At 43.8% G+C, this 26,828-nt stretch overlaps 1 protein-coding gene across 1 annotated transcript in view; it reads right to left on the reverse strand.

Annotated features, from left to right (window-relative positions):
• DNAJC1 (DnaJ heat shock protein family (Hsp40) member C1) overlaps positions 1-26,828 on the reverse strand; it is a 90,645-nt gene that overhangs the window by 50,729 nt on the left and 13,088 nt on the right. The window contains exons 2-3 of the mRNA XM_066585444.1: positions 9,175-9,276; positions 8,889-8,935 (exon numbers count right to left, since the gene is read on the reverse strand). Coding sequence (XP_066441541.1) covers positions 8,889-8,935; positions 9,175-9,276 — 149 coding nt within the window. The remainder of the gene's footprint in view (positions 1-8,888; positions 8,936-9,174; positions 9,277-26,828) is intronic.

A 26,828-nucleotide genomic window follows, 5' to 3' on the forward strand; every position in this document is an offset into this window, starting at 1 on the left:
AGAAAGCATCAACAGGATGGAGTATTAAAGGGGCTTTCTGTATCGCACGCCCTTATTAGAAACGTTATCATGAAAGCCGTTACAGCTCCCCAAAATCAGCTCGTACCTCAGGTGTCCAAACGCGACAAGGCCTTTAACATCTGGGCCAACTAATAACGCACAAGGTTCTGTTACATGGAAAAAAAACTATCTTCAGCTTATTCAGCCTCTAAAGAGAAATTAAAAGATGTAAAAAAATGTTAAAAAAAACCTTGCCAAGTGATCCCAAAAAATGACATTTCTACAGGATAGGGAACATCTGAATGCTGGGGCGCAGACCTAGTAATCCCGACATTGTATACCCTGGATACCCCATGTGAATGGAGCTGCGGTGTGATCACAACTCCCATTCACTTCTATTGGGAAGAGATCAATGCACTCAGAATTCTTCTTCCATTCCAAAGAAACGAATGCAGCAATGGTCATGCATGTGCCCTGCCGCCCCAATCATCATGGGGATCTTGGGATTCGCAGATGTCATTACCATTTGGGTCCTGGCAGCTGGAATCCAAGCAATCAGACATGTATCCCCTATCCTGTGGATACATGATAAATGTCATCAGTGAGACAATCCCACCCCATGATGTACATTTATGTCATGCATGGGAGGACCTTAACACGAAATGCTGTATATCTATGGCGTGGGCTCAGAAGGCAAGACCCTACAATCTGCAGTGGCAGCTGGGTGTAACCGACAGCCAATGTCCCACTTCAATGGCCAGATAACTCTAATCTGGGCCATTAATCACTTAGATGCTGCAGTCAAAGCAGACCTTGGCATATAAGTGGTTGACAGTAAGGGAGCTCCATCTGTCACCTCATTGGCCCGCTACAATACATCCACAGAGGGCCAATGGGTTTCCATTACAACCAGATGTCTACAATGGCCTCCAAGCATGCCATAGGTGCCAGTGTAAAACATAGAAGATACACTACTACTGTGTTGCGGTACATTAGCAGAGTGATCACAGGATCATATTTTCAAAGTCCCCTATTGGAGACATGAAAAAACAATTAAGTAAAGACCACCTTTTTCATGCACTCATTTTTGAAAAAGGGGGGAAAAAAAAAATTACATTTGGCATCGCTGCATCCGTACCGACTCATACAACAAGCAGCGTACCTTCACCCGGCAAGGTTAACACTGCAAAAAACGTAAAAATAAAACACTGGGCAAAAATGGCAGAACGAACAAAAAGAAAACATGAAACCGGTGCCAACAAAAACTATGGCCAATCATGGAAAAAAGATCTGATGATGGCAAACAAAACACAAATCATTTTTCAGTTATGGGCCTTTGAATGCGGCGATACAAAATGGGGAGTTTTCACAAAAGAGTTATTGTGCAAAAGAGGAAAAACCTAAAAAAAAGGTGTCATTAATACTTCATATTTAACATTTATATAAACCAAAAAATAATATGGCCATTTTCTTGTCTGTCCCCCCCCCCCCCTCCCCCCTCCCCCTCCCCCTCAAAGGTTACAGCCTAAAATGATACAAATAAATACAGCTGGACACGCAGCGAACCCTCACATGACCGGGCCAGGGGAAATCATGATATACCGTAATAAGAGAGCTTCATTTATAATTATGGCTTATGATGCCGGAACCATGAAGGACGACAGAATTAGGAGTCTCATGAAAGGTTTTGGATTTTCTTTTATTTAATCCAAGTCACACGATCACATGAGATATCAGCACAACGGTTACGGGAAATTATATAATTTTTATATATATATGTGTGTGATACACACATATATACATAGATACATACAGACACAAACACACATATATACATAGATACATATACACATACAGACATATACACACAAACACACATATATACATACAGACACACACACAAACACACATATATACATAGACACACACACAAACACACATATATACACACTGATTAAAATCTTAGAACAGTTAAAGTTGCAACAATTAAGGATTGTGGTTACAATCAAGTTTCTGTGAACACGTCTTGTGGCATCACCCCCCCCCCTCCCCCCTCCAGTCATCTTGTGCGGCTCGTTTAGTAGTCGCCTCTACCGGCTATGGATGTATTTAGGGCACAGCACTGACTTCATACACAAGGACTGGTCATCTCCATTATTGGTCACACATCCGGTAGTGAATGGGGAAGCCCACAGAAAAGAACTAAACCAAGCGCATCTTATCGGGGAGGTTTTCTTAAGATGCTCAGATTCTGTGTCGCTCCTCTTAGTGACGCCACTGAGCATTAAACCCGCTCCCATCATAAAGATGGCTCGTACGCTGATGGGAGACTGAACTGGACTACACAAGGACCGACAAGCCCAGAAAAGGAGCAAGGGGGGATTCTTTACATTGTTAACGAACATGTGGAGAAGCAGCCAGCAGGCGCATTGAGTGTAAAGCAAGTGTAATGAGCCCTCGGGCCGCTCACCACTAGAGGACATCGCCCCGCTACACTGAAATGTCAAAGGGGGCTCCAGAATGCAGCCGCTAGATCCCAGCCAACGGGGAGGTCAGACTTCCAGCACATTATGATGCTCAATGCAGACACATTCACACAAAATTATTGCTGAGGGTTTTGTTTTTTAATTGTAGGGTAGCAGAGATCTAAACTTTTTGTTTTATTTAAAAAGAAAAAAGAAAAGATTGGAAGTTTTTATTCCGGTTACCATGGCTACATCCAGGAATATGTAAATATGCAAATCCAGTCAAGTCCAAGAATGAGCAAATGATAAAGAGTGAGAGATGCGAGTTAAGGTCCTTTTATAAGTGTCAATCTCAACCAATGAATGAGATCGGCGCTCGTCTGGCTGGCCTTCATAGAAGCACGGGGCGCGAGCGAGAATACACGGGGTTTGTCATAGAAGCACGGGGCGCGAGCGAGAATACACGGGGTTTGTCATAGAAGCACGGGGCGCGAGCGAGAATACACGGGGTTTGTCATAGAAGCACGGGGCGCGAGCGAGAATACGCAGGGTTTGTCATAGAAGCACGGGGCGCGAGCGAGAATACACGGGGTTTGTCATAGAAGCTGCTTTGTCCAAGTTTTCATTTCTTGCTCTTCAGCGCCCCAGCTGAAGAATAGAAGAACACAAACACCCAAAAGAAGGATCAAGAGTACGGATGTCACAAACCAGACCTGCCATCAGGTGACCATTAAACTCTAGATGAAGAACTGAACTGTTCTGCGCCTCGTCACAACGCAGCAGACGTATTACTACTTACATGGCCACATTATTAGAGACAGCAGCCCCCTCATGACTGGTGATTCCCTGTACAGACATTAGACCCGCGACCCCCGAAGTGCCGCCTAAAATCAAGTAAGCAAGTTTGCAGTGAATTAGCTTCACTGTGGACCCACATTACTTGCTTTATCCAGCTCTCAGGATTAAAACTCTTCAGAACTCTTGGGGCAAAGTTAAAAATCCAGCCAAAAATCTGTAAAGATACTTCAATGCATTTCCGACAGCAGACGCCTCGTCGATCCACATTAGCAGGTGAGCAGAGCAACTTTGGAAGAGGTGCTAGACTAGCTGGGGCCAGGATTTCACTGCAACCGTATGGAGTCTCGGGCAACATGGTGGATACTATACAGAGAATAGAGCGAGTGAGAAAATACGTCCAGCCAGAGGGGATCCCGTGGATGGAAACTCACTGGCGGAAGGGGTCACAGGAGGATGTCAAGAATCAGATCTAATGCAAAAACAAGCAAATTGCAGTCAAATAAAGCCATGGTTCTCCGGGTAATATGGTTTAATGCAAAACTGGTTGCTCCTCAGCACGGATGGGCTATAATAGCAGCCAGCCAGTTTGAGAGCCATTATAAAGACAAAACACAAAAAGCGCGGCAAAAGAGCGCAAAACTTGTATCACCGTGCAGCGGAAAACCATCGCCTAGTCAGATGAATCCAGCCTGTTGCACCATGCAGATAAGAGGTCAGAATTTTATGCAAGCGGTATGAGTGGATGACCCCTTCCTGTCCGCTGGTGAGAACAGGTCAGGACCTCAATGTAATTTGCGAAAACTACTAGAAGCTTCCTGGCTGCATGGCCACATTTTCCCCAACAATCCTGAAATAGGAAGTTTGTCCTTTTTTTGTGTTTGCTACACTTTGATGCAAAACAACTAAGAAAATCTTGTCTCAAATCCTCCACAAGTGCTGCTCCCATGATTCCTTCTGTTTTCAGACCACGTTTCTACTAAGAACTAGAGGAAGGTCTTTGTAGCCGGTCACTTATTATGGAAATGAAACCCTCACAATCTGAATAAAAGGTGCATTTGGATCGGGCATGTTAGGGAAAAAAAAAAAGCTGTAATTTTTTTTCAGGAGGCGCAGCTTGTTGTGCGCTATAGACCCATCACATCTATAGCATTTAATTTGGGTTTCCTAATTTGTTAGTAAAACTGTTGGCTGTCATTCTGGCTATAATAAAGGATTATATATAGTTCCGGAACCACAGCTCCATTCTTGTAGGCGTGTTTTTGTTGACAGGTTGCTGCAGCCAATCACAAACCTCAGTACTCAAATGTTGAGGTCTGTGATTGGCTGCAGGAGACTGACGTCCTGTACACACGTTGCTACAGATGTGGTGCTGAAGCTGCAGTGGAACCAGGGGTACGGGATTTTTTTAAATTATGTTTTATACATGGGGAGCAAGGATTTTTTATTTCCTTTTTTTTGTAATTTGGACAACCCTTAAAAAAAAAAAAAAAATAAAAAAAAAAAAGGTTTGAACCGGTGTAACAGTGTTATCCTTAATCTATTTTATCAATAATGGGGAGTCTACCATTTATCATAACGCTATCTACATACATGCATATGCAAACAGGCCTATTGGCCTAACAGTCAATCGTGGGTTAAAAGGGGTATTCTGGGATTTTTATACTGATAAGCCCTCAGCTACCTGCGGCCCCAGGTCCTCTCACACCCTGCGCCCCACTGATCGCAGAGGTCCCAGATAGGAGACTCCATTATACATGAACGGCCCATCGTCTACATTGAGCCATCAGTGTAATATTCCTGAACACCCCTTTGTTCGCACCGCTGATTTGCTGAGGAATGTCTGCAGCTGAAAGTCTGCATTAAAACCCGCAGATTTTAATATGGAGTTCACCTCCTTCTTGAGTGGTTGAATTCTGCAACGTGAAGTGTGATACAATGACACGCTGCGGGTTTATATCCTGCACCGCATGGCCATTTCCGCACGGGTTTTTGGTGGATTTTTCCCGCAGCATGTGGTCGAGGTTTTCAAAAACTCATCCATTTTGCTGCTACTGCAAATTTTTCATGCAGAGGGTCCGCGCTGAAACACTGCGGCAAATCCACCCCGTGTGAGCATGGCCGTTAAGTGCTAAAAAAAATAAATACAACTGTTACACGGCTCCGGTACGCCGTCACGTGTAAGACTGCAGCCGATTCTACATAAAGATACACATATCTATTACACGGCTACCATGGGGGATACCTAACTGCAAGGAACTAAGTGTAGTCCAATCGCAAGCCGTGTGCATGTGGGGTTGGGGCGAGCTATATGTAAGACAAGGGCCGACCACTGAGGGGACAGTAAACTCTAATGCCAGCTTACAGACAATCATCTTCTGATGGCTCCAATTTTTTATTCTTTAAAGTGCACAAACTGTTGGCCCAAAGTGTTAACATATATACCCATGTTTCCCCGAAAATAAGACAGTGTGATATTAATTTTTGTTCAAAAAGGTTTAACTTTTTTACATGTATGGCTGCCTGGACACTATTTAAATTGACTTTCTAATTAACTGTTAGCAGGGCTTATTTTTGGAGTAGGGCTTATATTTCAAGCATCCTCAAAAAGCCTGAAAAATCATTCTGCATCCTCAAAAATTCTGGGAAATCATGCTACGTCTTATTTTCAGGGTGTGTCTTATTTTCAGGGAAACAGGGTAATACTTGACCTCATATGTATGAATCGCCAACTTACAGAAGGACCCAGATTATCCTCTTGTGCAAAACTACTCTGAAGTTCTCAAAAACAGCCATTTGTGTTCTAAAACATACCAAGATTGTGATCTGAGGAATTCTGAAGACGATGTGAGCCCTCCCAGTGCCAAATGGACCAGAAACCCCGTGTATACCTTGGTGCTCCGCGCTGCACCAATAAAAGGCACGCTCAATTTCCTTCTCTATTATTCCTGACAGGTTTCATTAGCCGAGCCAAGAAGAAAGCTGCTTTTTTGCATTCGAAATATAACCGCTGTCTATTGGGACATTATACCTTGTGTCAGCGCCAATAGCGCAATATTACATTATAAATGCCAACGTTACCGCAAACTGCGCAACAAACAATACAAAGGCTACATAACTAATAGCGGTATTGGTATGGTGGTCCAGCCATCCTCATACCAGGAAGCAATCACCACTGAACGCAGCCTAACCGCTTCCAGAAACATTGTAACTCACCCAAGGGCGCCATCTGCATGTTATTTGTATGTTCTCTACGTGTCCAAAAACATACTAAATAGGGGAATATAGATTGAGAGGCCTTATGGGAACAGGGCCTAACGAGTCCGTGTACTATATGTGTGTGATAACAATATATTACATATCTGTTCAGGGACACAACTGATGGCCCTATAGAACATCATAACAGGTAATAAACACATTCTGCGTGTCATCATATTTACTAGAGTTTTCAAAAGTTAAACATTATGCAAAAAAGTTAAACTCTTACAAAACTAAAACACCGGTCATAAAAATTATATTTATTTATATATATATATATATATATATATATATATATATATATATATATATATATATATATATATATATATATATATATATATATATATATTATTATGACCGGGGTTATAAAAAAAAATTACATAATATATATATTTTATTTTTATATTATACATGCACACATATATACGTATTATACTTTTGCATCAGATATGATAAACGTTAGGCTCTATAACTTTCATTAGCTCCATGTTCCCTTTTCTTATCTCCAGCCTTGACAATGGTTTGCATCCCATCAGAATTACAATGTCACAGTTGATCGTTACCCATCCCTCTGCACATGACGGCCCTCCTCAATTGTTACCCGCCCCGAATATTCGTTTTTTTTCTCGACAGAATACCTATTTCTCTTTAGGAAAAAGTCGACCAGCAGAGCCCCGGCAGAAATGGCTTCGATATTTATATATTTATCTCAATTACCAAAAAGGCCCAAAAGATTAAGTGTTTACGGGGGATTACTGCTCGCCTCCAGCAAAATCGAGGCACAAGGCCAAAAAGAGAAAGTGCTGTATAATAAACCAATAAAGGACGGCTGAAGTTGAGTGTTAAAATAAAACGGGCAGACGTCAAAGATGGGGTGAAGAATCAGGGTCCCCTCCTAAGACACGCGATTCCCAGGACTCTTCTGCACGCCGTTTGGGAAAAACTGATATTTTCATGCCTCAGCGACCAAAATGTAAAAGCAATGGATGAATCCCAGAAACAGCCCAGAGCGCAGAACGCGCTCCTCTTAATACAAAAATGTTATTACAGACTATTAACAGCTTATTTTGTATCTGCAAAGACTCCGACTTGGTGATGTAAACTACAACAGGCACAGAGTGATATATGGAGGGGGCTTATATATTGTGTTAGGCTGGGGGGGGGGGGGGCTCGTAATACTTCCAGAGTAGAAGTGGGATCTACAACGGGTACTTCTGATGCCACTACATCACATGGGTTTCCATTCTCTGCCCAGAATGATGGATAGCACTTTATTAGGGTTGAGCAATGTCAGCGCTCCATCTAGAATGTCACAGAGTAACACCGACTGGACCAGCCTGGAGATAAGGATCTGCTGCCTTGGCAGGGCTTAAAGCACACACTTCAGCTCCTTCTCCCTTTTGGGTTGTTTAGCGGTTTGGTGCCAGGCGTCGTGGCCAAAAAGTGTGTCTAATGAAGTGTCTGAGATGAGTAAATAAGAAAATTAATGTTAGCAAACAGCTTCTATTAATGCAGTGCTGAGAGTCCATGAAGGATTTGGTTTGCTGCCCATGCATGTGTGCCTGGAGCAACGCACTAAGCTCCAACCTCATGTCTATGGCACGTTACCACTGGACCCCTAAAAGGGGGAACCAATGTGCGCAGGTATCCATAGATGCCCCTTGCCTTAGTAACAGGTCTGGGGGGAACGTAATAGTCCGGTGGGCCACGATTACCCTTTGTAGTCGGCCAGCTTATTTCTCCATGCATTTCTCTCTGTGACAGGGGAGGATTTGTACTAAAAATTGAAAAAAAATATATATATTTTTTTACACTACAGCTAAAAGAGGCGACAAACCTTACAAATAAATGCCGACTACAGTCCAGATTAAGGCGGCTTTCACAGAGCAATATACCAGGCAGGATTTTTGCATCATTATTTATAATCCAGAATCAAGAGTGGAGAAAATACGGACCAAAATACTGTAAGGAAAAGTGACCTCACAGCTGCACGTGTACAGACAAATGTGGTAAGACATTTAGGCATCAATAGGTAAAAACAAACATTCATAAATATGCTGCTTATGGCCAGAATATTGACAATATGAAATGCAAACAAAAAAAAAAAATTGCGCAGTAAACAATAAAATTAGAGAAAAAAAAACCCTGCCTCCTTATTATGGAGCTCTTTTAGGTCAATAAGATCCACCGATTGTTATTACCAAATTGTATTTTCTACAACAACCATCCAAACTCCTCTCGGCCTTTCGGCTTGTATCCCACCTAGTATCTGCACCCACCAGCTCACTATTGGGGGTCCCCCATCGCGCCCCGACCTTGTACTGCAGTATCTCCAGGACCAAAGCACAGGATATAAGGGATTCTTACCTCGCTCGCCGCTCTTCATCTTTTAATACTTCATAGACGGCCACCAACTACAATATAATGTAAACAGTTTATAAACAAAAAAAGGAATAAAAATTCTACAACGACTCCGAAAACCAAAATATGGGAAAAGTATAAGAGCTATAAAATATCCCGCCTCCTTGCCATTAAAAAAAAAAAAGATCTAGAAATATTTGGAATTTGTGACTAACACAACTAAACAGGACTATATAACAGACAGAACACAAACAAGTGGATACACGCTCCCAGGGTATATATGTGGAGTTACTTGTCTGAACTGGGTCTCGGCGTTTTCCTCCTTGTTCTTGTCGGGGTGCAGCGTTAAGGAGAGCTTGCGATAGGCTTTTCTGATGTCAGCAGCTGTAGCATCCTGCAAACAAGAAGAGGTGGGAGGGAGATGAGGGAACACAAAGCAAACTTTTGTAAAGAAGCTGAAATTCCCAGAGCCTCGTTAAGATGTAGAGATAGCCAACCCAGCGCAGGACCCAAGGCGATGTAATCCGAGACATCGGGGAGCAAGGAGACCCACATGAATGAACAATTATGCAGCCTAATTTCACTTTCTTCCCCATGTCTGTGAATATCATATCCCACCCTCTAAAGAAAATAATATCTACTTTACCACTCAGAGACTTATTAACCTGCAAAGCTTTACAAGATAGAGACGACTCCGAGGCGCATGGCGTCCCCCCAAGACAAAGCCAAGAGTTACACACAAGAGCCGTACATTAGACTCAGCTTTACCCTCATGAGTTCGGGCGGCTTGGGTGTCTAAAACAAAAACAGATCAGAGATTCGACCCGGAATCTACGGACATCCTCTGCTTCTGATAAAGAGGCGCATATTTTGTGATTATTTGCTATATGGTCAGGGGGGGGGGAAGAGAAAAGTAGTTTTTATTAACTACAATGTAACCTTTTTGATGCGACCAAACAAAGGATTCATCACCGAGTCTAGAAACATCCTTAATATCTTCCATCCTTAAGATCTCCCATCACTTTACCAGTTTATACAGGTTAGGTTTCACTTAGGAGTTTGTGGGGAAAAGTCGAGTGTCACAAACTTCTTAAGAACCAGCATTACTAAATACACAATCTCTTCTCAGTAGGCATTAAATGGTTAATTGTCAAATAATACTGAATAATAGTAGATATTGTTAGCGTCTACAATAAAGCACCTGCAGGTAAAATGTACACACACTGAATGTTCGTTTGGTCACTTTTCCCTTTATCCTAAATATATGGGCTTTAACAGAAATCTAAGCGTAAGTTTATGTCCCCCATCTACAGCGGCAACAGAAGAAAACCACAAGAAAGCAATCCCAGATCTGGATACTTCTCTCTGAGCAGCTCCATCACCAGACACACAAAAACAGAATATCAGGTCATTAGTTGTTCTGGGTTTTCCATGGATATCCCAAAAATCTAGCTTAAAAAAAAAAAAAAAATATATATATATATATATATATATATATATATATATATATATATATATATATATATATATATATATAAAAGAAACGTAAAAAGACTTCAAACCTAAAATACCACCAACAATAAAAATTGTAAGATTTTAACATTTAGGGCAAAAGTAGTTTTAAAATATAAAGGAGATAAATTCAGACTTTATAAATTCCAAGTCCGGCCTGAACCGATCGTCTGAAGCTTTACTAGTGGGGATATCGAAGAAGCAGTAAAGACCGTTAACATTTGGATCCCTAACGATTTCCATAAAGAGGGGTCTGCAGACTTGTGAACCGCACCCAAACTTCTACGGCACCCCTCAGATTTCCAACATATTCTAAGACGTGTTCACATCATCTTCGCAGGTTTCCATCGCGGAAATTAATTAAAACACAGGATGAAATAGCGCTACAAAATATGCAGGAAGAACTAGTCAACGGGGTCCGCTCGGCTAGTTGGGGCCCCTGTGCTGCTCCCATAATGGAGCCCATACCAACATCTGAACAAGCCCTGAGCAAAGTACCGTGAAAACTGCTGATCCCATTTCGTGTTGCCAGCAATTTCCACCACGGGAAAATATCACATTCGAAGTAGTATGACAATTAAAGGGGCCCCACTGGCCCTTAGTGGATACGGCATTCTTACAAAGGTCTTGGAACACAAGAAAAATCACTTTAGGCAGAGCTTCTCCTTTGCCACAAAATTACTTAAAATACGACTGCTAGTAAGGGGCTTCATATACAGTCCTTTGGGAAAGGTTTAGGCAGGTGAAGAAACAAATGTTGCAGAGAAAGTTTTAAAAAATGGAAGGACAACTACCCAAAAAATTAAAGCCAAAGGTGATTAACAACCATCTTCAAGGTAAAAGAAGAACAGGGAGTCCTGGAGGTGAGGATATGGCCCTGACAGAGCCCTGATCTCACATCATCAGTCTGTCTGGGATTACATGAAAACACAGAAGGATAGTAGCGAGCCGACATCTATAGATCTGTGCTGAGTTCTACAAGGAGTTTGAAAAAACAGCTCTGCCGAGTTCCATCAAAAACGGTGTACAAGTGTACACCGTTTTTGAAGAACTGATGCTGAAGGCCGGTTACACCAAATATTGATGGGATTTAGATTGTTAATTTTGTTCGTTCACTTTGCATTTTGTTAACTTACCAAAAAACTATTCACACTTCTATTTCTGAAAGCGTTCCTTGTAGCATTTTCCGCACCTACTTACTGGAGCACTTTTTCTTTTTGCACAGATTTATAACTGAACACCCTGTTGTAGTTCACAGATGTTGGATGCACAGGAGTCCAGGGTTAGGTTAAAGGGAAAAAAAGTTTTAGATATATAATCTTTTTTCCCCCTTTAACCTAACCCTGGACTCCTGTGCATCCAACATCTGTGACCTACAACAGGGTGTTCAGTTAGGGCAGGGGATTCCAAACTACCCGGTACGAAGCATTAATCTGAGCCAATGTAGTTATAAATTAAAACAGATAAAAAGTATCCAAACACGACAAATCATTCACAATATCAGAGGATTAGAGGAGGAAACCAATAGACTTTGGGAAAAAGACAATTCTTTCAGTAATACTAAATCCTCTTGTTTGCCAAATTACACAAAAAAAAAATAAATAAATAAAACCCCAACAGATAATGAATCGCACGGACAGCGGCAAACTGCCTAGAAGTTCAAACTGAACCGACTGGTCAAGGAATCAGTCCTCATAGCTGTTGGGAATTCAGCCTTATGGGGAATAGCAGCCGGGGGCTTTATTAGCCACCAAGAATACATTTTCTCTTTAAAAAGGTCACATTTCTCTACTTCCCAAAAATTGTGTTTATTAGGAAGGTTTTTGTGAGAATCCTTTACAAAGTATCAGCCGGTTATCGGCCCGGGGCCAATCTTAGTGTATACACCGGACCGGTCGGCGTGGTTTTCCAGTCTCATGAAGTTCAGCTTTTTCTTTCAGCCTTCCCTCCGCACCGGGGATGCCTGGGCACTGAATGATTAATGGCAGCCGCGTGGGCATCGCCCATTTAACCCTTCGGCTGCTCGATTCACCGCACAGAGTATAATCTCACCAAATAAAAATATTTTCCAGTTTCTGGTATTTCCAGTAAGTTGAGAGAACCCTTATTATCTGCCCCCCAGGTATATATATATACTCCGCTCCTCGTGTTTCCTTTTATGTTTTCACTAACATTTTTGATGTTGTAAAAAGTGTTTTTCCTCTCTGGTAACACGATGGCCCCCCTCCTACAGAGCAGATGTGATGACGGAGGGCCGGGGGGAAGATTATGGGGGTCCTATCCTCCATCAATATAAACAGGGACCGATCACATATCTTAGGGTGACGACCCACTACAGTTTTTTTACTGCAAAATTCGCAGCGTTTTTTCCCCCTGCAGGGGTCTATGGGACTTATAATGTTAAAAATCACGATTTTGCGGTAAATTGTGATTTTGCACGATGTGATTTTAACATTACAAGTCCCATAGACCCCTGCAGGGAAAAAAAACGCTGCGAATTTCGCAGTGAAAAAAAACTGTAGTGGGTCGGCACCCTTACAGGGAAGTTGAGGAACAAGAAAAAAAAAAAAAAAGGCGTTTCAGTACAAATGTGTCATTAATGCATTCTTCGCCTGTGCAGCAACAAAAATAGGAAGGCTACTTAATTAAAAGACAAATACGTAGATACATACACAGAAGGAGACCGACTCGGGCCGCTCGGTTTTGCATTGATACAGGCATTTTTCCAAGAAAAAAAAAAAAGTTAAATATTGGGGTGAATAGGATCGTCGTCAAATCTCCAACTATGGCGCCCGTGGGCGAGGATAGCAAACGCTCTACGAAAGGCTAAAGAACAGCATGTGATGCCTCCGGACTTATGGATGGTTTCCAGCCAATAATCAGTGAGAATGATTGAAGCACAAGATTACGGAATTTATATATAAAGTCTGATTACAAAAGAAAGTTTATATAGAAAATAACTAAGTTACAGTAAAGCGTCTCCTTATTGGCTGAATCTTTGCAACTGCTGCAAAGTGACATCTAGACCCTTCAGCTTCTGCCTGTTACCATAACAATGGAAATAAATGCCAAATAACCATTAATACCGGCAGCAGGCATTTTATAAAAGCACATTTTTTATTTTTTAAGGAATATTTATATTTTAAGGATAAAAATAACATTTTTTAGAATTATGACAAATTGTTAAAAAGAGACCAAACTGAGAAAAACAACTGAAGTGCACAACTTTAATAGGAAGCAATGGGAACCCCCCTCCCCCCATATTAAGGAAATTAAATGCTATGTAAAACTAGAAAGTAACACAAAAATAATAATAAATCACACATTTTACAATCAAAACAAAACCTTCGTACCCCGGGCTCTGCTGAAGCCCCCCTACAGGAGGAGGCTGTATGCAGGCAGCAGCCCTGGATGAGTGATGTGCCGCTCTCCGCAGGACACGCCGGGCGCTCCACAACGTTTGGAAGTGCTGAAGCTCCACCTAGAGGCCCTTAATTTAATATAAATCATCCAGCTGCAACATTAAGGTGTTCTTGTGGAAAACCGGGAGATTTCACTGATCTGACCCGTTTAGGCTTCGGAATGCATGAAACATGTTGGAGCCGCTACAATGTCTCTAATCACCGATACTTGGCCAATTAGGGGGATTTCAGGGTAATTTATTAGGATTTTCTTCACAGGAAACAAGTGAAAAATAAAAGGAATTGCATCGGTCCCCAAGTGGCGGGAGGGTTCGCGAACATCACGGAGAAATCCAACAAGATTTATAAACTGAGGACATGGGGAGAAAAATGGCATTTTCATTGAAGTTTGGGGCAGTTGTTGATAATTTCCACATTTGACAAAAAGCATCATTTTAGACCACAACGGCGCATCGCCCCAGACTCCGATATTGTATGAAGCGGTATATCTATAAGGTCCTACTCACAGCAGGCACGCCCATGTTGGGGCGTCAAAACAGAGCAGAAGACACAACCAGCACCCGTCCAGGAGCGCTCCGAGTGTCATGGATCCCGGACGGTAGATGGGCTGGACGCGTCTGAGGAACAGAGCAGAAGACACAACCAGCGTCCGTCCATGAGCGCTCCGAGTGTCATGGATCACGGACAGTAGATGGGCTGGACGCGTCTGAGGAACAGAGCAGAATCGTGCGGGTTGCGTTATACGGCTATTACGGGTCCGTGTGAACGCTCTGGACATACGGATATAAATCACAATGATCGCTATTACATATATACGGGGCCTCCGCCACACCAGCACTAAATGGGACATTGGCTGCATTTTGAACAAATATCAGGAAACCTTGTTGCGATGGCGTCAAACTGCTTATTCTGACAAAAAGCCGCGGTTCTTGTCGCCATTTTGATGCAATTGTTTGTAAGCTAAAAGTAGATTGAAAAGAAATGGGGAAAAATAAACGACCTCCAATTCCGGCTTTGCTTAAAAAACTGCATGAAGAAAACGGACACCAAATCCGTGTTTTTTCTCCCCAAAACCATGTGGTGCATGAACCCACCTTAAAGGGATGTCCACGTGGAACGACTATGTTTAGCCATTACTTCCCCCGGCAATCAACCCATTTATACATTTCTGCACCAAGTCTTCGAGAATAGATTCTATATCCTACAGTTCTGTTTATTCTACAGACTGACGAGACCCAATTATTCAGGTCCCTGTAAAGGACTGAGAGGACTCCTGCACGAGTCCAACAGAACCATAATGGGTCACACGTGGCTTCTATGGGGCTCTACTGCCCCTCCCGGTTGATACTTTGTCCCATTCTGTATGTATCAGGCAGTTTCAGAGGAGCGCTGTCACACGTCCGTAAGAGGGATGCGCTGCAGATGCCATTGGACGGCTTCTCAGCTGTAGGTCATCGCTGCTTGATCTGTATTTATTTCCGTATTTGGTGCCGTTTGTTTGATTTTCTATTGGGTGAATACAGATCCCTACTTGTCCAATAGAAAATAATATCAGTGAATGCAAAGAGTCAAAACTGACAAAAGTAGGACAGCGCTAAAAACTAAGGCCCTGAGCGTGAATACGTAGATTTACATGAGCGCCAGAGTACAGATTAACAATACGCTCGTCTGAGCGCGGCCTCACAGAGATAACAGAGCATCCCTGCAACACACGGGTCCCGCTGCGCATGGTCTGGCTGCACACAGTACCAGCGGCTCAGCCTATGTGGCGCCTCCTGCACACGGCTCAGGCGTTACTACACTGTTTTACCTGAACCTTTATTTTTGTTTTCCCTCCCCACTTTCCAAAAAGTCGAACTGTTATTTTTGCATCGCTGTCTGAAGGCTCACTTCCTGCGGGACAACTTGTATTTTTCAATGGCAACATTTAATGTACCAAATAATGTACTGAAAAACTTTTAAAAAACCATAAATGGAGTGAAAAAAAAATTCCAGAATCTTTGAGGGGTTCCATTTTTACAGCGCACACACAATAGCAAAAATGATGACATTCTGGGGGTCCGTGCCATCACAATGATACCTTCCAGCTATATTTTTTCAGTATTTCTTTTTTAAAAAAATAGAACCTTAAAATAAAAATTCTGACCGCCACAAAGTTGTTGATTTTTTTCCTTAATATAGTTGGGCGAGGGCTTGTGTTTGCAGGACGTCCTGTAGTTTTTCTCTTGGTACTATTTTGGAGTACATAGGATTTTTCGATTGCCTTTTACGTTTTTTTGTTTTTTTTCTATTTGGAGTTGGAGTGACCAAAAAACTGCAGTCTGGTGTTTTTTTGTGTTCTTGATGACGTTCACCATGCAGCATAAATTATGTATTACTTGATAGATTGGACTTTTACAAATGCTGCAATTACCGATAGGTTTCATTATAATATGGCAAAAGGGATTTTTAAAATTTTTTAATATCCTTCATTTTTTTTAAATCTTAAAAAAAAAAAATTTAAAAATAATCACTTTTTCAGGGGATTTGAAGCTGCAATTGTTTGATCACTCATACAGTATAATGCAATACCATAATATTGCATTATACTGCATTCTGACAGGCAGTCTATCAAGACATGCCACAAGCTCATCTTAATAGGCAGAAATACATGGCAGCCCTGAGGCATTCAGAAGGCCCCTGCCTGCCATCAAACCAAATGGCAGCTCACAATCTGATGGCAGGGACGCCTTTGGGAACCCCAAACACCAATCAGGACATTTGAATGCTGTCGGGGTTAGCTGCCACAATCAGTGTGAACGCAGATTATGGCTGCTGCGGGCGGATGTCAGCTGTCAGACAGTGGGCACCTACAGTGCATGGAGCTGGGTCAGCTACCGATCCCACATCCCAATTATGTAAATATACACCCTGCGGTGGGCGCAAGGGGCTACCCTACCATCACAACAACCTAATTTACATAAATGTATTATGGATCCACGTCACACCTGTGCATCGTCTCTGTAGGCTTCCGATGTCATACAGGTCTTTGGGGTTTTTCCATATAATAGAAAGTGTTTACAATCCATCAAATGCCGGATTTGTAGACTTTCTGCGCAAGACATTACTTCTATGGTCACTAATGGTGTCATCATACAGGGGCTCCGTGTCAAGAGCGCAAGGCCCGGCTGTCTGACGATTGATGAAATCTAACTAACGAACAATTAAAATGTAGTAAAAAAATAAATAAAATAAAAAAATAATTTTTTTTTCTTTTTTTTTTTAAATCCACACAATGGCAGAAAGTTTTTATGAGAACTAATATGCATCACCAAAAAAGAACTACAAATCTAAAGATTAACTTTTATTAATTATTATATTGAAGTAGCGAATACATTTTATTATTACATACTTATTTTTGCACATGTGACTCCATTGAAGGATCACACTCACATTTTTTTCTATGTGCGATCCTTCAATCTTGGAGTCACATGTGCAAAAATAAAATATGTAATAAAATGCATTCGCTACTTTAATATGATAACTAATTAAAGTTACATTTTAGATTGTCGGTGACACACGTTAATATTTATTGGATGCAAACGCCACGCCGTTCCAGGACCGCGATGTGAAGTTCTGCCGTGCCTCGAGAACAGAACCCTTAGGATGTCCTAAAACTGCGAGGCCAGGAAATAATACAGATAGTATCTGGCAGATAAGTGTAAGGAATGATGATGGTGGGTCGGTGCGGCAATTACAGGACCCAATCCGGGGGAAGCTTTGGAGATGGAAGCTGCATTAGCTTTGATGGATACGGCCTGCGATAATTTATCAGAAATGGTTCTCAAGTGTGCCGACGGGGCGCGCCTCTGAGGGCATCACAAAGAACGGAGGGAAGAAAAACCAGCCGAACCAACGCTGCCCGTTATAATGCATCAGTCTGCTAACAGGAGGCCATAAATTACGCCGCTACCTAAATGGTGCAGACTGCAGGCAGCCGCTGTTTACATTTAATGGAGACACGGCTGGGAGACGGACTTCAGGCCATCATCTAAATAAGTCGGCCTTCCTAGAGTTAAATGAATTACAGATTAACTTGTCAATGAGAGAAGACGGAGGGGAAAGCAGGGAGAACGAATACATGGGCTATCTACTGAGCAAAGGTCTGCTGACATTGTCCAGAAGGGGTGGGCGGCCCATTACACGGCTTCTAGGCCCGAGCCCAGGGCTACACGGATACTGGATACACAGCCGGTCTCAGGGTGCGAATACATTACAAGGTTGGTATGAAGGCAGCGAAGTTCGATCACCCAATGACTAATGTGGCATTTAAAAAGATAGGCTGTTTCACATATAAAATGTAACTTTTTGGGCACAGAGGAAGAAATATTTTGTTTTTGAGCCCTTTTATAGAAGAGACACATGGGGCACAAGGTCATTATATTTTGTGTTTTCAGGTTGCTCATTTCTCGAAATCCATAGAGCTCTACTCTGACGGGGTTAGTAAGATATCTACAGCTGTTATATAAAGGGGTGGCACCCGAATTACAGGTTAACCCTATCCACAGGATAAAAGGACAACCTGCTGATCAGCGGGGTCTCCAGAACGGGGCTCCCATGTCTCCCATCAGCCTCAATGCGGGGTTGAGAGGAGACTGACTGGGGCATTCACTTTCAGCGGGAACGTGGAGATAGCCCAACAGGTGCCATTCGGCTATTTCCTCAGCCCCACTGAATGTAATGTAGTGCTGACCGTGTATGCTTGGCCAGCACCCCCTTCATGCTGGTGTCACTGCAGGGGTGACGCCCGCCTTCAATGGCCAGGATCAAGCAATTGGATGTTCAAGTACCCTAGTAGGACTGAAATATTACTAAAAAAGTTTAATAGGATTTTTTAAGTCTGAAGGAGTTAAAAAGTTCATTAAAACCTTCCATTTTCAGATTTATTGCATGAAAGAAAATCTGCGCATCCATAAAAGTCTGAACTACGAAGATAGGAGCTTAATCACAATTTTAATGCGGCTAATGAAAAATAAAAAAATAAATAAAATCTACCACAATTGCTGTTCACTTTGCAGCCCCTAAGGAAAAAAAATTCAATAAAAAAAATTAAGAATGACACCAACAAAAACTACAGCCCTTACAAAGCTCCATCAGAGGTAAAGAAAATGTAAAACATCATGGGTCTCAGACTGCGATGAGAGGGTGCAATTTAAAGGTGAGGGGAAAAAAAAAAAAAAAAAAGAGGTTCATTAGTAAAACACCCCCCCCCCCCAAAAAAAAATTTATTTATTTTATTATTTATATATATATAAAATATACATAATTTCATATTCTATCATCTGATCTGCAGGATAAAGCTAGAATGTCATTTATACCATGTTGTAAACTTTATGAAAATTAACCCCTCCCCCCCCCCAAACCCCCCCTAAAAGAAAAGGCGTAACGTGCACTTTATATACTGCTTTAAATGAGGCCATTAATAAATACCACTTTAACTGCAGAGAAGCCCTCATGTGCCACGTTACCACAAAAGAAAATAGAATAGAATAAAAAGCAATAGCTCTTGGAAGGTGGAAATGAAACACTAAAAACGGTCGGGTGTCAACATTGCACACCTGCGTTAGGGTCAGTTCAGGGTTTGCATTTCTCTGCTCTGTTCTTTTTAAAAAAAAAACTGAAATAAAACGGGTAAAGAAAAAAAACCCACACAAACTGATCCCTTTTTTACCCCATTGTTTTCAAATGGGTTTTAAAAAACAAAAACAGAAAGCAAACTGCGCGGCTACGGTTCGCTTCTGTTCAGCTTTTGTTTGGACAGGAAAATAGCGCAGTCTGAGTTATTTTTCTGTCCAAAACCCCATTAAAATCAATGGGTAAAAAAAGAAATCAGTTTTATCTCAGTTTCTCTTCCAACAACAGAGCAGAGACGGAAACCCTGAACTGACCCTAACGCCGCCGGTGGGAGCCGCCTTAAACACTTCTTACAACTTTAGGTTTTCTTTCCATTTAACATATAAATTCAACGCAAATGTGTCTCGTTTAGAGCCAAGACAGACCCCAAAACGAATTAGTAAGAAGATTACACATATCTGAAGAATTACATGTCACCATCTAGATTTAAAAAAAAAAAATTCTAGAACCCTGCAGTTCTCGCACTGGCATGAAGCTTCGTAATAATAGTCTGACACTTCCTGTTCTGTAGAGAGAACTTCTCAGCAGTCATCTCATCATCACAGGCAGGATTACACTGAGAGGAGACACCTATATATAGCAAACACAGGCTCCACCATTCACAATAGTCACAGCTCACCTCCTCCCCTCCCTGCAAACTGAACACTAAGCCCAATAATAGTCTGACACTTCCTCTACTGTAGAGAGAACTTCTCAGCCGTCATCTCATCATCATGACAGGCAGGATTACACTGAGAGGGGACACCTATACATAGCAAACACAGAATCCACCATTCGCAGTAGTCACAGCTCACCTCCTCCCACTCCTTGCACATTGTCCAACAAGCCTAATAGTCTGACACTTCCTCTACTGTAGAGAACTTCTCAGCTGTCATCTCATTGTTATCACAGACAGGATTACACTGAGAGGTGACACCCATATATAGATAACACATGATATGCCATTCACAATAGGTGATGTCACAGCTCACCTCCTCCCCCTCAATGCACAAGTCATAGAGCATGTCCACAACACTTTCCCCTAGAAGTCTATGCGTCCCTTCCCTCATCCATCATGTCTACGGCCCATGAGATTACTTTAAATGAGCACCTACAAGTGGAAGTTAAAAACAGGACTATAAAAAGGGAAAATACTTAATCTGGTTTTAATTTCATTGGTTTAGTTCAATTCATGGAGAGACCACCCCCCAGGACACAATTGTGTTTCCTCCCTACATTCAGAAACCCATAACTAATTTCTTCCATTTACAGTCGTCTTTTGCGCAAAAGAGTTAGATTTTTTTAATAGCACATTTTGAGATAAATATAAAGCCTTTTTTAAATATTTTTTGAGGATAGGGAAACAATTCCACCAATTTTTAGGAAGCTATCCCCTTGTAGTGCGACTACAGTATATTTATTCTGCCATTTGGGGCGATACAGTTTTAGACCGTTTGTATTTGTTTTGCACAATTTAAATTTTTTTTTATTTTTATTTTTTTAACCCCCTGCCTTTGTGTTGCCACATCCCATCACAAGACATCACTCCCATGAATATAGATTTAGAACAGACTTCCACAGGGTTGAATTTTGCAGATTCATTAGTAGAACTGCAGGCCGTACAGCAGATATAAAAAGTCCAACAGCCTATAAAAAATGCCGCCAAAGATGAATCATTGCAGATCCTTCCCCCTCAGCGGGACCCGCTATCTGTACAATCCACGGGAAAACCAAACTGAAATCTTTTAGGGCAGAAGAATAAAACAAAACTAATCCGCTGTGGTAAATCCGGCTGAAACCGTGGCTGCGGCCACCGTGGTTTCAGAAGATGCAGCATGTCTATTTACTTTTCTTTTTTGTTTATTTACGTCGCGGCCGCGCTCTCCTCTATGGAGCGCCGGCCGCAACGGAAAAGCAAGCGGCCGGGCCGCTTCAAAGCCGCCGCGGCTTAAACCGCGGCGGTTCTCCCGGCGGAAATCTCGCAGTTTTGGCTGCGGCCAAACCGCGAGATTTCCGACGGGAATACGCCCCGTGTGAACCCAGCCGGTACCAATAGAAATTATCGGACATCTCACCAAAAATGAGCCTCTGTACAACTATGGCAACAATTTTTTTCTCTAAAGTTTTAGCGGTCAGAAGATGGCAGCAAAAACATACATTTTAAAAGTAGTGCAGCATAAAACACGCTATCCATTTGGGATTGTAGTAATCATACGGAGCCACAGAATAAAGTTATCCTGTCATTTTTGCTGCAGTGTGTAGAAAGACCCCGCCCCTTCACAAAAGATGACAAAATTGAGTTTTTCCCTCTATTTCACTTCTTAGATTTTTTTACAGGTTTTTCAGCATAGTATATGGTACCATTAAAAAATACAACTAGTCTTGCAAAAAAACAAGCCACAGACAGCGACGTTGACGGATAAATAAAAGACATGATTTTTTTTAAGAGTGAGGAGGAAAAAACAAAAATGGGGAAAATTTATTTTTTACTTTCTTTAAAAAGGCAGCATCCTTAAGGGGTTGTCCAGTTCCTGCATAACCCCGCTTCACTAGGGCAGCTTGTATTAGCTGAACTGTACTTACTGCACCGCTGCGGGGATCCAGCGCTGCAGCTGTCCTGGTGTTTTGACAGCTGGCATCGTTGGAAGTCATGTGACTGCTGCAGCATCACTGCTCGCTCTTCTGGCATCAGCGCTCAGATCCTGAGGGCCACGATGCCAGGGGTTCAAGAATGTGACGCTACAGCGATCACCTTACTCCTGGCGACATCATCTGTCACACTGAGCGCCAGGCCCATAGCGCGGCTGCAGCGCTGGATCCCGGCGGGGTGAGTATAGTTATTGTAATACAGGCAGCCCTATTGTAGCGGCGCTGTCAGTAACCAGTTACCTTTCTTTTTCAAATGGATCCCATTATCAGGTTTATGCTGCCCGACTCACAGACCGCATGAACCCGAGACCGCTACGTCTACCGCCCGACTCACAGACCGCATGAACCCGAGACCGCTACGTCTACCACCCGACTCACAGACCGCATGAACCCGAGACCGCTACGTCTACCGCCCGACTCACAGACCGCATGAACCCGAGACCGCTACGTCTACCACCCGACTCACAGACCGCATGAACCCGAGACCGCTACGTCTACCGCCCGAATCACAGACCGCAAGAACCCGAGACCGCTACGTCTACCGCCCGAATCACAGACCGCATGAACCCGAGACCGCTACGTCTACCGCCCGAATCACAGACCGCATGAACCCGAGACCGCTACGTCTACCGCCCGAATCACAGACCGCATGAACCCGAGACCGCTACGTCTACCGCCCGAATCACAGACCGCATGAACCCGAGACCGCTACGTCTACCGCCCGAATCACAGACCGCATGAACCCGAGACCGCTACGTCTACCGCCCGAATCACAGACCACATGAACCAGAGACCGCTACGTCTACCGCCCGAATCACAGACCGCAAGAACCCGAGACCGCTACGTCTACTGCCCAAATCACAGACCGCATGAACCCGAGACCGCTACGTCTACTGCCCAAATCACAGACCGCATGAACCCGAGACCGCTACGTCTACTGCCCAAATCACAGACCGCATGAACCCGAGACCGCTACGTCTACTGCCCAAATCACAGACCGCATGAACCCGAGACCGCTACGTCTACTGCCCAAATCACAGACCGCATGAACCCGAGACCGCTACGTCTACTGCCCAAATCACAGACCGCATGAACCCGAGACCGCTACGTCTACTGCCCAAATCACAGACCGCATGAACCCGAGACCGCTACGTCTACTGCCCAAATCACAGACCGCATGAACCCGAGACCGCTACGTCTACTGCCCAAATCACAGACCGCATGAACCCGAGACCGCTACGTCTACTGCCCAAATCACAGACCGCATGAACCCGAGACCGCTACGTCTACTGCCCAAATCACAGACCGCATGAACCCGAGACCGCTACGTCTACCGCCCAAATCACAGACCGCATGAACCCGAGACCGCTACGTCTACTGCCCAAATCAGACCACATGAACCCGAGACCGCTACGTCTACTGCCCAAATCAGACTACATGAACCCGAGACCGCTACGTCTACTGCCCGAATCAGACCACATGAACCCGAGACCGCTACGTCTACCGCCCGAATCACAGACCGCATGAACCCGAGACCGCTACGTCTACTGCCCAAATCAGACCGCATGAACCCGAGACCGCTACGTCTACTGCCCAAATCAGACCGCATGAACCCGAGACCGCTACGTCTACTGCTCGAATCACAGACCGCATGAACCCGAGACTGCTACGTCTACTGCCCGAATCACAGACCGCATGAACCCGAGACCGCTACGTCTACTGCCCGAATCACAGACCGCATGAACCCGAGACCGCTACGTTTACTGCCCTAATCACAGACCGCATGAACCCGAGACCGCTACGTCTACTGCCCGAATCACAGACCGCATGAACCCGAGACCGCTACATCTACCGCCCGAATCACAGACCGCATGAACCCGAGACCGCATGAACCCGAGACCGCTACGTCTACCGCCCGAATCACAGACCGCATGAACCCGAGACCGCTACGTCTACTGCCCAAATCAGACCACATGAACCCGAGACCGCTACGTCTACCGCCCGAATCACAGACCGCATGAACCCGAGACCGCTACGTCTACTGCCCAAATCAGACCACATGAACCCGAGACCGCTACGTCTACTGCCCGAATCACAGACCGCATGAACCCGAGACCGCTACGTCTACTGCCCAAATCAGACCGCATGAACCCGAGACCGCTACGTCTACTGCCCGAATCACAGACCGCATGAACCCGAGACCGCTACGTCTACTGCCTGAATCACAGACCGCATGAACCCGAGACCGCTACGTCTACTGACTGAATCACAGACCGCATGAACCCGAGACCGCTACGTCTACTGCCCAAATCAGACCGCATGTACCCGAGACCGCTACGTCTACCGCCCGAATCACAGACCGCATGAACCCGAGACCGCTACGTCTACTGCCCAAATCAGACCGCATGAACCCGAGACCGCTACGTCTACTGTCCCAGTATATTTTATAGAAAAACATACTTTAGTCTTGCCTTTTGTGTATTGGACGTCAGCATGCTACTAGTGGGGGTTTTAACATCTTTTAGTAGGCTACACAACATTTATAATACACTGCATCACTTCTGTATTGCAGGATGACACTGACAGCCCATTTAGTCCTGTTTGGCGGAGTCTCTTGAAGCGATGGGCTGTCAAAATGTATATAATGTTGACATTCACCCATAATAATTGAATTCCTCGTCAACTAGGTGACATTATTGTTGGCCGCGATTGGGTCTGAAACGCATTAACTCCACATCTCAAGAGCCATTAACACTGGAATGTGTCTTCACTGAAACACCGGAGTGTTAAAGAAACCAGGACAGAAGGGTCGTCATTATTAACTGCTACAAAGCATCAAATGTATCAAGCAAAATAAACAGCCGCTCGGCGCTCACATCCTAAAAGCATACAGAACGCGCCGCCGCACCAACATTCATCTTCCATGTAACGCTATTAGGCCACTTGTTAACATCACTTAAGTAAACTGAAAGGTCGGCGTCTCCCCGAACTCACGTATTACCGTCTATAACAGCTACGCCAATAAACAGCGGCGTCAGGATGCTTAATGAAAACGCTTCTAACCCCATCCAAAACCCATTTACTAGGAGAGGAGTGTATGTGCTTGTGAGGCTCCAACCCATCTGGGAGATCTAGACTTTGGCCCCTGACCTGGGATATCCGTGGCCCAACCAAGACACGCAATGATTTAATGAAATCTCACTGGTTTGGGTGAAAAGAGGAAGTCGTCCAGGCTGAAGGGACCCACGCACATGGCGGACAACCGGGTCACCATCGGATCTGAAGAAGTGACTCGGGCAGGGAGCAGAGACGCCCTCGTTCTCCATAACAGAGGTGGCTCTGGGACCCTTGTGAGCCCATTCTGTGACGTACACTACCCTACCATTGGGACATCCCCATCATTAGAATGGATTGTGTCTTACTAGCAGGTCACATGTCCAACTTTAAGCCATAGTTTGTGACTAGAACTACACGCCATTAGATATACAGGTTATGCCGCTGCACACAAGCCTTCCATCACAAAGTGCAATGCATCGGCCCGTCTGCAATGGTGCAAGGAACGTTGTCGTTGGGACAGTTGAGCAATGGAAGAACGTTCAATGGAGTGAGGAATCACGCTACTCCATTTTCACACCAGATGGACGTACCTGGGTGTGGAGGGGCCTGGGAAATGACTTAACTGTTGGCACAACACACTCAGGTAAGTACGGCGTAGGTACCATCATGGTATGAGAATGTTTTACATGGCATGGTCTTGGTCCGTTGGTTGTAGTGGCAAAAACCATGAACACGGAGGTGACCCTGACATTCTAGACAATAATGTGCTGCTGACAATGTGGTAATACTCTGGGAATGGTCGGCCATACTTCCAACAAGACAAGAAGCCTTGTCGAAAAACCAACGCTGTCGGTCTGAGGATATGGATGTTCCACGATTGGACCGGCTGCACAGAGTCCCGATCTGAACCCGATGAACATCTCTGGAACGAACTGGACAAACGGGTCAGAAAATACGAACAAAGTCCATCATCTTTAAAAGAAGTCACCAGATGTTTGCAGGGTGAATGGAGGGAAATACCAGCTGTAGTGTATCAGACATTAGTAGAAAGTATGCCACAGAGTATCTGATGTCATTATGGGCAAAGGAGCCCCACTAAGTATTAACATATGGGAATAAATACTACTTGTGATTCTTGCTCAAATGCACACGGACCGTAAAGCGAACGCAAAGCTGCAGGCTGTGCGACGCACTCCCATTGAAGCATGAAGCCCATCAACACTTCTGCCTAGGAGATGGCTTTATGAATGTATGACCCCTACAGGCGAAGTAAAGTCCCATTTATGGCCAGCGAAAACATCAATCCCTTTTATTACACAGTATTGTTTTTCAGCTTGTCATGACTTCCCGCACTCGGCACCGCTACTCCGGTGGAGACGTGAATGAAGAACTTTTTTAAGTGTATGCAATGGGGAGCAGCCGAGAAAGGATTTAGGAGTCGGCTGGCGATAACTGAAGCAGAAGTGACGATATACAGATATCTTCGATTTAGCACAAATTTGGAAGACATTTAGCAAGTCACTGCGACCGCAGCAGAACAGACGTGTCAAGAGGCGCTGCTTCAGCTTCGGTCCGAGTGCAGATCTATTACCAGAGATGCCGGCCGTACTTGGCTGTAGATGTAAGTGTGCAGAAGAGAAGTAACGGCGAATTA

Source organism: Eleutherodactylus coqui, chromosome 12 (genome assembly GCF_035609145.1).
Source record: "Eleutherodactylus coqui strain aEleCoq1 chromosome 12, aEleCoq1.hap1, whole genome shotgun sequence".
Classification (NCBI taxonomy): domain Eukaryota; kingdom Metazoa; phylum Chordata; class Amphibia; order Anura; family Eleutherodactylidae; genus Eleutherodactylus; species Eleutherodactylus coqui.